The sequence below is a fragment of the Halyomorpha halys genome, unplaced genomic scaffold, assembly GCF_000696795.3.
Source record: "Halyomorpha halys isolate HHAL.00 unplaced genomic scaffold, Hhal_1.1 Scaffold91.1, whole genome shotgun sequence".
NCBI classification, from domain to species: domain Eukaryota; kingdom Metazoa; phylum Arthropoda; class Insecta; order Hemiptera; family Pentatomidae; genus Halyomorpha; species Halyomorpha halys.
In genome coordinates, this window is record NW_027110755.1 from 2,052,304 (window position 1) to 2,068,705 (window position 16,402).

The window sequence follows — 16,402 nt, forward strand, 5'->3', positions numbered from 1 at the left end:
AGAAAGTCCTTTGAGCAGACATACCACATATTTGTATTTTAATTTTTTATTACCATTTGTTGGACAACACTCTAAATTAGTAAATTTCTCAAAGCAAAATAGTCTTGAGTAAATACTTAAATATATTTATGGTTTCAGGGATACTTAGAAGAATTATCAAACAATGAAGATAGTCCTGTATCAGAGGACCAGCTTGAGGATTTATTTGGAAATTTGAGACAAATTTATTCATTCAACAGGTAATATGCCTTAGATTTCTTTGAATAAGATAGATATAAAGAAAGTAATTAATAATACGTTATGTTAAATAATAAACCTGCTATGGTATTGTTCCTGGCAGATCCTTTTTAGTAGAAAAGTTGCCCATTCTCAAAGCTAGTATTAACTTAAAGTTTAACTGAAGAAACTGCATACTTTAATGTTGCAAAAGAGGCATTACAAGCTGAAAACTTAAGTGATTGCCTGTGTAATAGCATAAGTAGATCTGCTTGTGATTTCTGCAACTTTTAAGTTGATATTATAAATCATTTCTGATATACAGAGCAGTAATTCTTAAAATCTGAAAGTGATCTTAAATGATTAAAAGGAACAGAACTCATTACACAATGTTTTTATTTTATTAATTGGTAAAGCAGTTTCTGATGTATCTTTGTAAATCCTATCGTTTAATATGTGAAATTTATTTTTGAAAATTTGTATGAATATTAGTAAAAGTTACACTTAAACTTCACCTGGTTTAATGCCTTGTACGTTCATTTCTTGTGACACAATAATCATGTTTTTTTCCATTCAAATATGTCCAACTTTTTAATATGATTCTCCAATACAATAAGGCTCTAATTTGTGAGTGTATCACTAGTGTTACAGATATTGCTTGTATTTAATATCTCTTCCTACAAAGATAATATTATGTTGATTAAATCATATAAACTATTATTGACAAATGTGTTGATAGAAGTCCAGGCGATATCAGTTACATAAGATGTATAATTTATGATATCCTAAGATAATTAGATAGTGATATGTTGGTTACAGTACTTTCCTCAAGGAGCTCCAAGAATGTGGACTGGACCCAGTGAGGATAGCAAAAGTCTTTGTCAAGAACAACTCTGGCTTTTCAGTCTACACAGACTACTGCACAAACTATCCAAGGTATTACTGGTTCTCCATAGTTTCTACTACCATCATTTTAGAAATCATATTTAATTTCATTGGTTCTTGATGCCAAAATTATTGGGGAGACTGACCAATCTCTCTCTATCTCAGAACCTAGTTGTTTTTCAAAAGTTCATTTTTTATATATATATTTTTTTAATAATTGTTGATAAGTAAATCCCATTTGAGAGAAATACATTATTTCATTTCTTTAAACTTTTTAGTTACACTTTGGCCTTATCTAATAGTAATCTCAACTTTCCTTGAGAAATAGTTCAACAAAGGTTTGAAATTCATTGCCTATCAATTTGTTTAGTTTGATTAATGTGGCATGAAAATGGCTTGTGTCAACACTTTTCTTCAAATTTAAATGATAAAATAAAAATACTCTCCAAAATTACTTAGTTATAGTAATTAATCATAATGAGAGGTTGTGCGATGTAGTGAAAACCATTAAAACTCAAACTAAGAGGACATCATTGTGTAAAAGATGTAGTATTAAGATTGTTTATTGTAAAAATGTGCAGTATGCAACATGGCAGTCTCACAAGGCATGTCACACATAACCTGTTATAACATAATTAGCCTTTATAGTGAGTAAGCCCAACTATATTTAATCAGTTCATTGTGTAGCTATGTATTTTTTTAATCTGGTAAGGCTACACAATGATGAGGCTCAATGTAATAATTTAAACAAACCCTCTAATAACTGAACTAGGAAATTATACAAAAAATATTCGTAGATATAAACAAAAGAGAACTACACATATATTGCAATAAAAATCATCAATAACGATCTGCATTTCATTTTTTTATTTATTTAAGAAATGTTTGAGTTTTTTTTTTTTCAGTTTATTTTTTGCCAAAATATAAAACGTAGTTATAAGTAACTTAGAAAAATTAAATATATAGGGGTTGGCTTATAGCATCTCTATAATAATGTAATAATTATTGTTCTCCTTTCTAACATTATCAATTATTGTTATACATACTAATATTCATAAAATAAAATCTTTAATCAAAATATTTTGCATAATGTAGAAATAATCATAAATATTTTAAAAAATCGCTATTTAGTTTAATAACAATCATATTTTATTGTAAAATTGTATAAGTTAAATTATTAGTGGTAAATAAAAAGACAAACAAAATTAAATGGAGATAAAAAGTCATCAAATACTGCTTTTCTAAAATCGAAACCAATACACTGCTTTGTCACATAAATTAGTTGAATGTTAGGGGAAGCTTTTGTATGAAAATGCCTTTACGGAATTAAAGATTAATTTAGTTAGTGTTCCAATTTATTTTGATGATATTTGACTAAAGTATTTTACAAATCCTTAAAATGAAAGGATGGGCAAATTGCTAAGATAATATTCACAATTTTAATTTTGAACTTCTTAATAATTGTATCCTATTCTAATATTATATTACCTTATTATTATAAGGTATTACCTTATATCCATTGTATAAAAACAATTTGTTTCATGCCACATCAATCAATGATCACTCATTTGGTTTGAAATCATCAAATCATATGCATGTTTTGAATAATGATGGAAGATATCATAGAAATGACCCATGGTTAATGTTGGATACAGGGCAGTAGAAGTGCTGACCAGGTTGATGTGCCAGGAGAGAGTGGTCCAGGTCTTCAGGCAGAGGCAGGCAGCTCTTGAACACACTCTACCCCTCGGCTCTTACCTTCTTAAGCCAGTTCAGAGGATACTCAAATACCATCTCCTCCTACAGGTATACCTTCAATTTCATTATCAATTCATATTTAATCATTTATATAAATGATCCTCCGGTTCTATCTATCATACACAATAGATAAGATCCCACCTTGGGGATGAATAAAGATCCCATCTTTATACTGATGATCTATAAATTTATATCTATTTCCATTCTGTTGATCCCATCCAGGCATCTCATAAACTGCAGGATGATATCAATAGAATCTGTCTCTAAGCCGAGAAAAACAAGTTCCAGCTGAATGTAGACAAAACTTAAGCCATCCTCATTGGCTCCAAATCCTTTTTACATTCTCTTCCTTATTATCTTTTGCTTTTCCTAAAAATAAAATTGTATTGTACTTCATAATTCTGTTAGAAACCTCAGGGTTCACCTTCGACCAACATCAATCCTGGAGTAAGCATTTATCAGAAATATTCAGAAAACCTATTATTTTCTAACAGTTTCATAGATTCCGTGAATCCTTTGTCTTTATGAACCAAGCAGTTACCTCTATTCTCTCTTATTTACTCCCAACCTGATTATGGTTACCTGGTTTAGGAGGACTCGCTCATGAACTTAAAGTATCTTATGAACTACTTTATAATATTGATTTCTGGGGTCCCCAGATGTTGATAATATTGTTAACAAACATTTCTCTGGTTATAACACAGAATTACAGTGGCTTTATCCTTCTTTCCGATTATAATTCAATTATATGGCTTAAAATTCTAGTATAGAAAAGCATAAAGGGTGAAAATAGAAACTAAGAATTTTATTTTATTAAATCAGATTTAGGAGAAAATGTTAATTTATTTGACCAAGAGTAAAAATAATTAAAAAAATAAAGTATAAGACAAAAATTAATTAATAATATATTAATAGCAAAAATTCAAATTTCTTTAATGACCTGTAATAAATATTTTATTTACAAAATCCTAGCTAACCACAAATTGGAAACTCTTGGTCTAGAATAATATTTTTCATTTAACTTTTATTGATTTCATCATTTGTAAGGTTCATTTTTTCATTAATATTTATTCATGAATCATGACTTAATAACTATAACTCTTCTGGTTCTGTTTAGAATATGGTGAAAAATTGTATTGGAGATAGTGAGGGATATGGAGACATAGTTGATGCATTGTCAACAATGACTGGAATAGCACACCATATCAACGATATGAAAAGAAAACATGAGCATGCTGTGCGTGTACAAGAGATACAAAGTCTTCTCCTTGGTTGGCAGGTAGGTTATATTTCCCAATTTCAGAGTAATAAAATTTGTTTTAAAAAATTACTTTATTGTAAATATAATTAAATAGGTTATTTTAATTTTCAATAGAAAAAAATTTAATATAAAATATGTTTTTCTACATAATACATTAGATTTCAATAACTTAATAATTATGTTCTTAAAAGGATTTTAAAAAATAAACTAAAAGAGAAGAATAAAATAATATGTTAAAAATAAAAATTCAAATTTGTTTAAATACTATAATTATATATTTAATCATATATTCATGTAAGGAAATCTTGTTTTCAGGGTGAAGATTTAACAAGATATGGGGAGCTGTGTGCTGAAGGTACATTTAGGATGTCAGGAGCAAAAGCATTAAGGCATGCTTTCCTTTTTGACAACATGCTCTTAATCACCAAGAAGAAGGAGGAAGGAATCCTTCAATACAAGGCCCACATAATGGTATGTGATTTTAATGGTATTTTTATAATACAATTAAACCCATTTTTCTTTCTTTTAATTTTATTATATTTCTTCCTTAAATTTATCATACACAAATCAATAATAAATTATTAAATTACTTATTATTACTTTCAGTGTTCAAATCTGATGCTGATAGAAAGCATTCCTGGAGAACCATTATGTTTTCATGTGATACCTTTTAACAACCCAAGACATCAACACACATTACAGGTAAACTAAAGAAGGAAAATTTTGTATATTATTCATTATTTTTAAATTTTCAAAAATTTAAACTGCCAATTATTTAATGCCAAATTTAACCGGTCAAGTATAATAAAACTGATCTAATTATAATCATGGTAAAATATTATTTAAAACTGTTAGTAGCCTTATCCTGTGTGACTGGCACACTGCAACTCATAGATGTGGCGTACTATCCTCTTATCTCTATCATAGATAGTATTAACATCTTTAACTCAACACAACTATACAAAGATAATTTAAAAGAAGAAATATGAATTCAAAGTTCTAAAAATTGTTAGTTACTGCTAACCCAAAACCAAAACATGTGGGGTAGCGGTAGCAGCGTGGTAACACAGCAGTCTACCAACCCACAGACCAACCCTGGCTTTTTTCAAGCATGAAATAATGCAAAAACTCACTTACAACCTCCCCCCGGACATTTGTGAGGCCTGTTAGCCAATGGGTGGCATTTACAAAAAATAGGCGTGGGAGTGACGAACCCACCCTATGAAAAAACACGTCAAGAAGCGGGCGATGTATTTCCTAATACATAGTGCGAGTACTGTTGCCCATTTAATAATAATAATAATGTTAGTACTATCTGACCAATCTTTAATTATATTCAATTGAAAATTTAATTACATTATTTTTAACTGCTTCAGAGACTTATAATGTACAATACATTAGTAATTCATAGCTATTATCACTTTCTATTGGGTCTATAATGTATTAAAATTTCTCTTAGGTTAAAACAATATATTAGTATTTCATAGCTATTGTCACTTTCTATTGGTTCTATAATGTATTAAAATTTCTCTTAGGCTAAAAGTCTTGAACAGAAGCGGGAGTGGACTCTACAGTTAAAGAGAGTAATACTGGAGAACTACAATGCTGTGATACCTAGTCATGCAAGGCAGCTCGTAATGGAGCTTGGCCAGAACAGAACTGATGGTATGAAATGAATTTTTTTTTTTAATTTTAAAATTGATGTATAAGTATTTCATCACCTTTTTTTGATTTATCAAATATGAGTATATATATTACCGAGGCAAAGAGAGTATTAAAATCGGGGTAAAATTTTTGATGCTGCTTTCAACAGATCTATCCAATTTAAAGCCCCTCAGTTTTTTTTTTAAAAAAAAAGAACATTTGTGACAAGTGGTCTGTCTGTGTATATGCCTTTATGCTATTCTCAGATCTTATTTATATAATATATTGTTATCTAGTTTTCATGTCTAAACATGTATTTTTATAGCCTTTTCTTTATAGAATAAATACAATTCCTTTAAACTATTTTCAAAACCTATCTATCCTATTTCAAGTTATTTTAGTTTTATAGCAATAAACCTAAAATATTTTGTTAACATTTCCATAATTTATTCTGTATTTAATTTAAAGGTTTTCATTATATAATAGGTTTGCACCCATTTTTAAATAGAAAAAAAATTAAGGTTGAAATGCTAGATACTTCTTGAAATTAAATTACTTAATCGTTCATTTTTACTGTTCAGGAACCCCTGAGAGTAAGAATTAATGGAGACCTGCCAACTGAATAATTTTAAATGCCATTTATCCACTTGACCATTGATAGTAATTAAATAACAACACCCTAATTATTCCAAAATATATTACACCAAATAGAGGGTCCTAAAAAAGATTTGATTGTAAATGCCTACATAATGGTGAACTGCGGCACCAACTGACTCATATCAGTATACTTCATGATTATAGCATCTCTGTGATTAAAATGTATTGAGTAAAATCATTGAGCTAGCTAATTAATAAATCATTACAGTTGTATTGAATACTTTACTGATTATAGGATACCATAGAAGTTTATTTTTTCAACCATCTTATTAAATTATCATATTTTTTTAATTTATATTAAAAACTTTTTAAAAAGTATATGAACCAATGATATTATGAAACAAAGTAATTTTTGTTTGTTTATTACTACTGAACATTATCCTGTTTTATTGTGTTTAAACTTCATTACCTCTTTTACAGATGTGCCATCTTTGGAAAAGACTACACCGAAGAGGATCCACTCAATCCCAGAGTATCTAGAACGACGTAAACAGGAACGAAGGAAGAGTGAGGGCAGCTTCATGAGGGTCAGACTGAGAAGTAAATCTGCAATCATGAAGGTTCGTTTAAATGATGTATTTAGCTAAAATAAAAACAAATTTATCATGAACATTTGATTCTGTAAAGTACAGAGTACTTCTTTAAGGCTAATAGACCTTAAGTGAAAGTTTCTGAAGAAATAATAAGGATGATGCGATATACACCTCTTTAAACACTAAGCCTACCATGCATGGTCAAATAACAGTTGACATTTGATTTATAATTTCTTGTATACAGTGTTACTATATCAACAAATAACTTATTGACTTTTCCTATAATATACATACAAACCATTTTTCAGTATTCACAACTTTCTTTATTGTTTACTTTTCAGACATAATTTATAGCATGTCAAGTCTACCATGAGCGGTCATTTGACCATTTGAACAATTCATGTTAATAATGATTATATTCTTGGGAAAGCACACTCCTGAAATTGTAATTGTTGATGGATCTACAGTGTAAACAAACTGTAGTTAGAACTAAACCTTGTTTTTAATATATAACTTAGGTATTATATATAAACAAATGTGCGATTGGAATAAATGCCAAACTTTTATTGTACGACAGTACATTCTTGCGATCCGATCAGAGAGCATCAAAATTCATTAAATTTAATAATAGAGATTATTACATGTTATAAGTCCTAGTTTTAACAAGGTGAGCCGAGCCAATAATATTTTGTGGAATGATTTACATTTGAATTTATTTTATGTTCCCAATGATTTTGCCGTTTGTCTATATTTTTATATTTTAATTTTTACTTTATCGTTTGTATATTCATCCCCAAAAATATCAAGACATTCGAGGAATATCAATTGTGTGCACATAACCATAATCAACGTTCAAAGTTCAATTATCAATTGTGTGCACATAATATATAATATTGACAAGGATTGTTTGGAAGATGGCAAAGAATGCATACATATAAATTAAACTTTTCCTCTTTTTTTTAATAATTTATTTATTGCTATTTACAACTGTATAGATACATATACATCAAGTAAATTTGCTGTAGGTAATATAATGACATGATACAAACATGTAGAGAATCTACCCATTGATAGAACTCCAAAAACATTTCTAGAGAAGAAGATCTCGAGGCCATCTTCTTTTCAGACGCCTAGGAAGATTATTAAGTAATGAAGGAGAAGCCAGGTTAGAAATGAGTTGGTTTGGGTGGTTAGGAAGTTTATCATGGAAGGATTGGTATGGATGGAAGGAATCGGCAACTTATGGGACAAAGCTCCTGATGGATGATTTGATTTGTGACAAAGTAAAGAGCATTAAGGATTTTGGACTGTAAGGATTGGATTCGGGAAGAATTTGGTGGTTTAGTGGAGTCCCATAGCTCAACTAGGTATGTCCAGATAGGCCTTATAACAGTCATGTAGATCAGTCTTTTGTAATGGATTGGAAGTATAGTTTAGTAAATGTTGTAATAGTTGGAATAGACGAGCAGTTTCCTGTCTTTTCAGTCTTGTATGAGGATTCCATGTCAGTCATTTGTCCAGATGTAGTCCTAAGTAACTGATCTGTTCAACAGGAATAAGTGGGATATTATTAAAAGATACTGTGGGGCAAGACGAAGGTTTACGACAAAAGGTAAATGTGATTTGATGGGATTTATTTTAATCCTCCAGTTTTGGCACCATTCTTCAAGGGTAGTGATGTGGGATACAATGGAAGGATCGTTATTCACTGACAATAGGCATGTGTCATCGGCATACGTGGTGAGTATAGTGTTAGGATGGGTTGGGATGTCAGCTTAAAGTTTTCTAAATTGAAAAATATATTTTGTTTACCATCCAACTGGCTAAAATATCTTTCTTTATTAGGATACATATTATATTAAGCGGTCATTTGACCGCTCGTGGTAGTATATATGGTTTACATGCATGATGGTAGGGATACATGAGATAACATTAGGTTTAGTGTTAAAATCCAAATTTTCATAAAAAGAAGAATTTCCAGGCAATGGAATTATTGGAAATTCTAAGCCTTTCATGAAAAATGTCAAAGCTTTGGTAAGGTAATAAATGTTTTTACTGTTCCTTTTTTAACTTGTTGTGGATCATATTATCTATTATATAGCAAACAGTCATTTAATCTTCTTTTTTTCAAGTTAACTGTGACACATTATAAATATGTCATATCCTTACAAAGAAATTTATTTTGATTTCGGAATCAACCAAATGATACAATGATGATAACAGTGTTCAACCTTCTTATATTCAATAAACTTGGAAACACTAAGATTGTTTTCTTTAATTTTTATTGATTTACAGGGATTATTGCTAAATTTCTTATTTTAAATTATTTGTATACAAATAATAGTTTATTAAATCATTTAATTTCGAATTTTCAGGGTCATGTTAGGCAAAGGAGAGAAAATAAGACACAATCAGAGGGTAGCCAGATAGCGACCACCGAAAATAAAGTGGTATGTATTCGAAGTGAAAATTTTAAATTATAAAATTTTGTATATTTTCTATAATATTTATGTTATGTTAAAGGTTAAACACATTTGTTTATCTTTGTACATAATGACCACTTTGATTGATGAATTCTTGAACACACTGTGATAGCTTTTGTATGCTCATGTTGTAATATGTATGCTCGTGTCGCCCCGATACGTCCTTAAGAAAGGGTTGAACCTCATTTTCAACACCACATACATAAGCTGTTATAGCATCTTTAAAGTGCATTAATTCAAATGGCTGTTACATTGAAAAATTTCAAATTTTAATAGTAAATATTATTGAAAATAATTAGAATTTTGTTTTTCTCTAAAAATAAAATTACTTTTGGGACTAGACTCTTAAATTGGTTTCCTGATTTATTTAAAACTAACTGAATTATGATTAGACATACAATATCATATCAACCAGGCATATATTCAATTTTTTATATCTTTTATATTTCATTTTTTACAGGATATGGGTGGATCTGAAGCTGAAGAAGTTTGCTACCCTGCTGAAAATCAAAGTCAGGTTGAACACACTGAGCCTGACCCCGGAGGCTGTACTGATGAAATCCAAATAGAAAAAGATCAGCCAAAAGAAGAGAGGAAAAAGAGCTTAGAGGAGATAGTGAGTCAACTTCTCATGCAGAATAAAGAATTTCAAAGAGTATTACAGAAACAACGCCATATTACAAGCAGGCGGGCGAGGGTAGAGACTAGTGATGAAGAAGATGAGGGGCTGTCTAGGTCTTCAGGGAGCCTTCAGAGAATGGAAGGGGACTATGACAATTTGTGGCAACTTAAAAGAACACGTTCATTTGTAAACCAACCTCAGAGCTCACCCGAGTTATCATTGTCTGGTAGCCAGATATCAGTGGATGGACCAACTTCTCCAGCAGTCTGGCTCAAACAACAGCGTCAACACCTTGCGTCTACCCCCACCTCAACAAAGGCTGGATCTCTACCAAGGGGTTTTCAGTTAGGTACTCCTGATTGGCACAAAGCCAGAGTATCGCCAGATAGACCATTCACAATAGCTTCTGACAAAGCTCAGGAACTAAATCTTGAGGATATGGAGCGCTATGTAGAAAACCAACACTCTATAGCCCGGCATAGGTTCCCTTTGCCTGATGATACAGAGGATGATAGTACTCCTGATACCAGCACCCATGACCTGTTGCACCCAGAGCATAAGATCTACAAGACCAGTCTTACAAAAGCTACCATAAAACAAGTCATATCAACTGTTAGTAACAAATTAGCAAGCTTACGTCTTAGCTCAGAGACCCTAGATCAAATAGAGACTGAGCATCGAGCAAGTAAGATCAGACAAGCATTCACCAAAACATTTAGGCAGAAAAAACAAGAAGAAAGAGGTTTGCCAGTTTACAAGCAGGGTAGTTCAGCCCTCGGAGCTAGAATAGCACATGGTTCTGAAACCTCCGACTATGCTGACCCTAGAACACTCTTTCCCAACATAACTAGCTCTAAGAAGGCAGCCTCTCTCCTAGGCATAAGGCCGTACTCTGTTTTCTCTTTATCTTCAGAACTAGAGTCTCCTAAATCATCCATTAGTAAGCAGAATGAGGAAGAAAGTAGCTGTTCCAGATTGAAACAAGATGAGACAGTGGAGAGTGATGGCTCAGCTGACAGCTACTATGAAAGATCCTTTGAAGCCATTGAGTCAACAATGCTGGGGGATGTTTGTAGGGATTCAGCCATTTTCAGTGACCCTGAAGAACTCCTGGAGCAATATCTTCCAAAAAGCCTTAGCAACAAAAAGATTCCACCACCTGTACCTGACAAACCGCCCAATCTAAGGTCCTCATATTTCCAGATGAGCTGTACAAAGTCCCTTCCCCTAATCAGTTCAACAAGGGAAAGTGATGTAGAATCAAAATTGGATGATGATTATGATTCTTGTTCCGTTGCTTCAACTGTCATAGAAAACACCAGTTTGTCAAAAGGTTGGGTTAGACATGTTATCTGTAAAATCCAAGGAGAACAATCTTCATTTTGATGTCTTCCTAATTAGACAATATGTTTTGATAAAACTATGTATAACTATGTATTATAACAATGTATATAATTACCATTATCTATATCATTAATTGTAATTTATCAGGGACAAGACAATATTTAATATTATTTATAATATTTACTAGCTATTTATAGACATATGTATTTCCTTGTTTCAATATTTTTTCATTTTTATATGTACATATTACTTCATTGTAAATTTATTGTCTTTGAGAGTGAGTAGTAGATTCTTTTTTAAGTGCAAATAAATTGTTAAACAATAAATGTATCCATTCTATCATCATTCAGAAACCTATATACACAAACTTATGTGAACTATTTATCATGGATTTAATTATTAATAAATTGAATCAAATTGGTGCATAGTCATGTTATAGCCTGAAGGTGTATAACGTAGTAAAGCATATATTCATTAAACGTCAAGTAGTTTCTTTTAATTATTTTTTCAATAAATCATTAGAGAGACAGAAATATTTTTCTTATTAAGAGATGCTGTCCAATTACATCAGATTTTTATAAATCACACAGCAAACCAATGATCATATCATACAAATAAAAATAAAGAATACGTAGAATATTAATAGATACAGTTAAATACTACTTTTAGAGTTACTTTTTTTTTATAATCTATAATTTATAAAATCTGTAGTTTTACAAAAAAATACCTAACTTTAAACTAAAAATGAAAATAGAAATTAGAATTGCTTATCTTAGTAATTGTGACCTCAACTAAACCATAGTCATTTTAAAGATAAGGAATACATCTGTAGATAAATAATACAAATCATCTCCTTTTAATAATGATGTGATAAAAAATAATAATAAAGAATATAAATATTAATAGATACAGTTCAATACTACTTTTTCTATAATTAATTATGAGAGATAGTTGACCGTGGATGATAAATGAGGAGAAGATGGTTGGGGGTGCGGTCAATGAAAAACACAAATAAGTATGATTAACTTATTTTAATGTGCCGACGTTTCGGCTAGAGTTTCTAGCCTTCTTCAGGGCTGTTCACTGGAAGGTCGAGCGCCTCCACTACTTTTTCTTCTATTGTGTTACACTTTTTTTTTTTTTTATAATCTATAATTTATAGAATCTGTATTTAAAAAAAAAACATAACTTTAAACTGAAAGTGTAAAATAGAAATTTGGAATACCTCTGTAGCTAAATAATACAAATCATCTCCATTTATAGCATTGGCTAACAATATGCTGATCTCTCACAACATTTCCTTCAATAATCAATCACACAATCTTATAATATTTCACTAAACAAGGAAATCATTAGTCTCAAAAGTTTGAGAAGAATCTGGAAATTATACTTTTCTGTCCATCTTGTTAAACATGTATTGATTTACATATCTATCATGATATACATATGTATATATTTGAAAAAAGAAATTCTTAAATCACTAATCTAAAAGGTAGATAGATATCCTATGGCTTCAGTAACAATTACAGTTGAATCGAACTTTCTAAAACTTCATTTTACTTATTTCACTCCCAAATTTATATTATTATAATAGAGAAACCCGAAAATAATTATCACAAAGAATTTGTAAAAAAGAAAAGATCTATGAAAACATCCATGCTGCAGAAAACATTCATTTAATCCTTTATAGGACATGGGTAATTAATTTAACAGAAGTAAAAAAACACACACATATATATATATATATATATATATATATATATATATATATATATATATATATATATATATATATATATATATATATATATATATACAGGTGAAGTTATATGAATAATTTATGTGAAAAATACACATAATTCATTTAAATGTATTGGTATAAATGTAAGTCAAAAAGTAATTCATTGGTCATAAAAACCAAAAGTGAGAAAATTGAACAAAGATATGATTTTATAACATATGCATTAATTAATTAGTTCTGACTTCAATTGATGACGAGAGGTACTCTATACCAGAAGGCCTTGACAATGCCTGATCAGTAAGTTAGATAGCTGCTTAGGAATTGAATTGACAGGATAAGTTTTAAGAGAACTTGAGTAAATCCTTGCAGGATGGAAACTTCACCCAGGGAACCAGCTGTACTAGAGTGAATAGAAAAGATCGAAAAAAAAAATGATTGCCCATAACTATGAACAATACTTTTAATTAATTTTAGTAAACTGTAAATTATTGTTTGAATTATTACTGCTTACAACTACAGATTTACTGATATATGATAAATAAATATTTATAACAAAAAAGAAAATAATTTATACTTCTATTTAACATATAAGTCGTATAAGGTAAGTAAGAGTGATGAAAAATACATAAATTAAAAGGTTTATTTATACTCAAATCAGGTAGGCATACTCGCAGAAAACTTTTTGGGCGATCAGCTAACAAGGGGAGATATGAAAAGTTACGAAAGCATTATGAAAAGTTACTACAAGAAACTTCTTTTTCTAGGCTAAAATGCATTGATAAGGGTAAGAAGAGTGGAAATACAGCTTTCCAACAGTTATACTGTTAGATTTGGATAGAATTGTGAAGATATATTTTTTTTTCCTGAATACAGCACATCAGCAAAAAATAAATGTCCTCCAAAAATTTATAATTTTTGATTTATATGAAAATAGTGATCACAATAGTATGATAATAAATCTGAATTGATTTTTCATAAAATAAATTTAGTTGACCTATTTTACTAGTAGCATATTTTGGTTTTTGTAATTTTTAATAGATTACAAAATACTTAATTCAGCCAATATTGTTTTATTATTATTATTAATGAAAAAAATTGATTAGTACATAGTAATTTGTTGAATAAAAAAAAAAATCAGAGTAAAACATCTTTCAAATTTTTCTTTTCCTTATTTTGTTTTTGTTCATTGAAAACATACTTATGATGGGCAATGAAAACCTTTATTCAACTCTATTTCGGAAAATTTTACAGAAGGAAAAATAAAATATTTGATCCATATAGATTTTGCTACATAAAACAAGCTCAGCCATTATTAAATAGATTCGAATTATCAATGAACTTTCAGTTCTATCTTGAATATTGAGATATATAGTTTTTCAAATTAGTTAAATTATGAGGTTTTCATTTTCTGCCATAAATACGAAATTTAAAAATTCCATATTCTTCCTCAGAAGGCACATCTGGAAGATACCCATCAAACTTACCTCAATACATATGAGCGTACCAAGCTTTCCAGCATTAATTTGTAAATTGAATACTTTGGATGACATTGGTACATACCTAATACTATCTAGCATTGTTCTTCCACAGAATATTGCTAAGCACAATTATTATTAGTTTGGCAATACAACATGATGACGTGTCCAGGCCTTCTCAACCAGCAGCCTCCAGGAGTTTCTGTCCTGCGCTGCTACCATCCAGTTGTGGACTCCTCTCATCCACAGCCAATCCGTCATAGTCGGGGGCGGCCAACTCTTCTCTGGCCATGGACAGTCTCCATCAATAATCTTGTAGAAGTTTCCTGTTCTTCCATCCTGGCCACATGTCCAGCCCATCTCAAAGGATATCCTTTGATTAAAGACTAACGTCAGACTCGCTAAAGAGGTGTGAAGCACAATAAGTTTACATGAAAGATAGATTCTAAAAATAAAAACAATAACATAATTGTCAAAATGTAATTTTACAATATTAAACTACAACACAAGTTACAATTTCATCAACATGAAATATTAGATTTGGCAAAATAAAAAAATTATTAAGATGATTGGTGGTGTGGTCAGCAAAATACACACAAATAAACGAAACTTAATTATTCGTGCATAAATAAAATCATCTTCTCATATTAATATACAGACAATTATTAACACTTCATTAAACAAAATTATTAGATGCTATACACATAATTAACACTAGGGCCCTCACATAAAAAAGTACAAACTAATACTATTAGTCTTGTAGATTTATCTTAATTAAATTACACAGACTTGTACAATAGTAACTTGTACTTTAGTATTTTTTAATTCCTGTAATATCACTAATAGTCATCCCTAACATGGAAAAAACAAGTATTAGTATTATTACCACACTAGTTTCTACACTTGTATTATGAACTAATACTATTAGTTTTCATTATGAAACAGGGCCCTGTAAGGTAAGATGTTATTACAAAGCACTCACTACAACAATACCCATTTACTATCCTTACGTAAACACCTCCAGAGTTGGATACTTTAAGAATTCTATGTTTTGTGGTCCACTACCTTTCCGCCAAGGAGGATCCAGACAGAAGTTCTACCTCTAGTTGAATCACAGCCGATATTTTTGACAACAGCACAATGGTTATTTAGTGTAGTCGTACATATTAAAATGAAATAATACTGGTGGAAGGGACATACCTCTTAAATTCATTTTTTTACCAGTTGACAAAAAGTAGTTCCTGATCACTTGTCACCCTGATTACTAGACCAACGTCTTATACATAATTATTAATAATATTGAATTACTAAACAGCTTAATAAAGTTTCATTTATATAAGAACATTAGACAACATGACTAAATATTACATTACCAACACACACCAAAAGGGGATGATTGATAGGGTTATATAAAAATCAGTGTTGCCAGTATGTTAACAAGTAGGTAGTTAAATCAGTAATTACAAGCATTGTATTGATGTAATATAGGAGATAAATAATTTTGAACTGTTCATGCTATCCAATTAGTGTCTTCAGTATAGTTAGAAGATATTTTGGTTATGTATAAATTTGATACTGTTTTCTCAATAAAATATATAACCTTACAACCAACTTTTCACCAATTATGGACAGAACAGACTATAATTGTTATATTTTTTGTACTAAATTTCTTGTAATTTTATTTATTTATTTTTTACAAATACTGGATTAAAATAACTGACAGATACTTACTGAAAAATATATTTATACATCTTATCAAACTTCGAAATAAAATTTAATTTTA

At 30.1% G+C, this 16,402-nt stretch overlaps 1 protein-coding gene and 1 long non-coding RNA gene across 8 annotated transcripts in view; one reads left to right on the forward strand and one right to left on the reverse strand.

Annotated features, from left to right (window-relative positions):
• Positions 1 to 11,736, forward strand: part of GEFmeso (Guanine nucleotide exchange factor in mesoderm) — a 307,186-nt gene extending 295,450 nt beyond the window's left edge. For 3 of the 6 annotated variants that reach the window (XM_014415037.3, XM_014415040.3, XM_014415041.3), the window contains 10 exons: positions 139 to 239; positions 1,036 to 1,152; positions 2,757 to 2,907; positions 3,977 to 4,138; positions 4,436 to 4,591; positions 4,727 to 4,822; positions 5,656 to 5,785; positions 6,842 to 6,981; positions 9,330 to 9,404; positions 9,898 to 11,734. In XM_014415037.3, the coding sequence (XP_014270523.1) occupies positions 139 to 239; positions 1,036 to 1,152; positions 2,757 to 2,907; positions 3,977 to 4,138; positions 4,436 to 4,591; positions 4,727 to 4,822; positions 5,656 to 5,785; positions 6,842 to 6,981; positions 9,330 to 9,404; positions 9,898 to 11,445 (2,676 nt within the window). In that variant the 3' untranslated portion in view covers positions 11,446 to 11,734. Of the gene's footprint in view, positions 1 to 138; positions 240 to 1,035; positions 1,153 to 2,756; positions 2,908 to 3,976; positions 4,139 to 4,435; positions 4,592 to 4,726; positions 4,823 to 5,655; positions 5,786 to 6,841; positions 6,982 to 9,329; positions 9,405 to 9,897 lie in introns of all 6 variants that reach the window. The other 3 variants (XM_067048895.1, XM_014415036.3, XM_067048894.1) reach the window with 2 other exon arrangements.
• On the reverse strand, positions 197 to 15,811 carry LOC106677242 (uncharacterized). Of its 2 annotated transcripts, none has more exons than XR_010843826.1 (3): positions 6,831 to 6,961; positions 732 to 893; positions 197 to 497 (listed from the first exon to the last, which is right to left on the reverse strand). It is a non-coding gene; the product is annotated as an uncharacterized lncRNA (long non-coding RNA). The 2 variants fall into 2 exon arrangements; XR_010843827.1 differs by adding an exon at positions 14,705 to 15,811 and having other exon boundaries at positions 233 to 893; positions 6,831 to 6,967.
• Between the last annotated feature and the right edge of the window lie 591 nt (positions 15,812 to 16,402).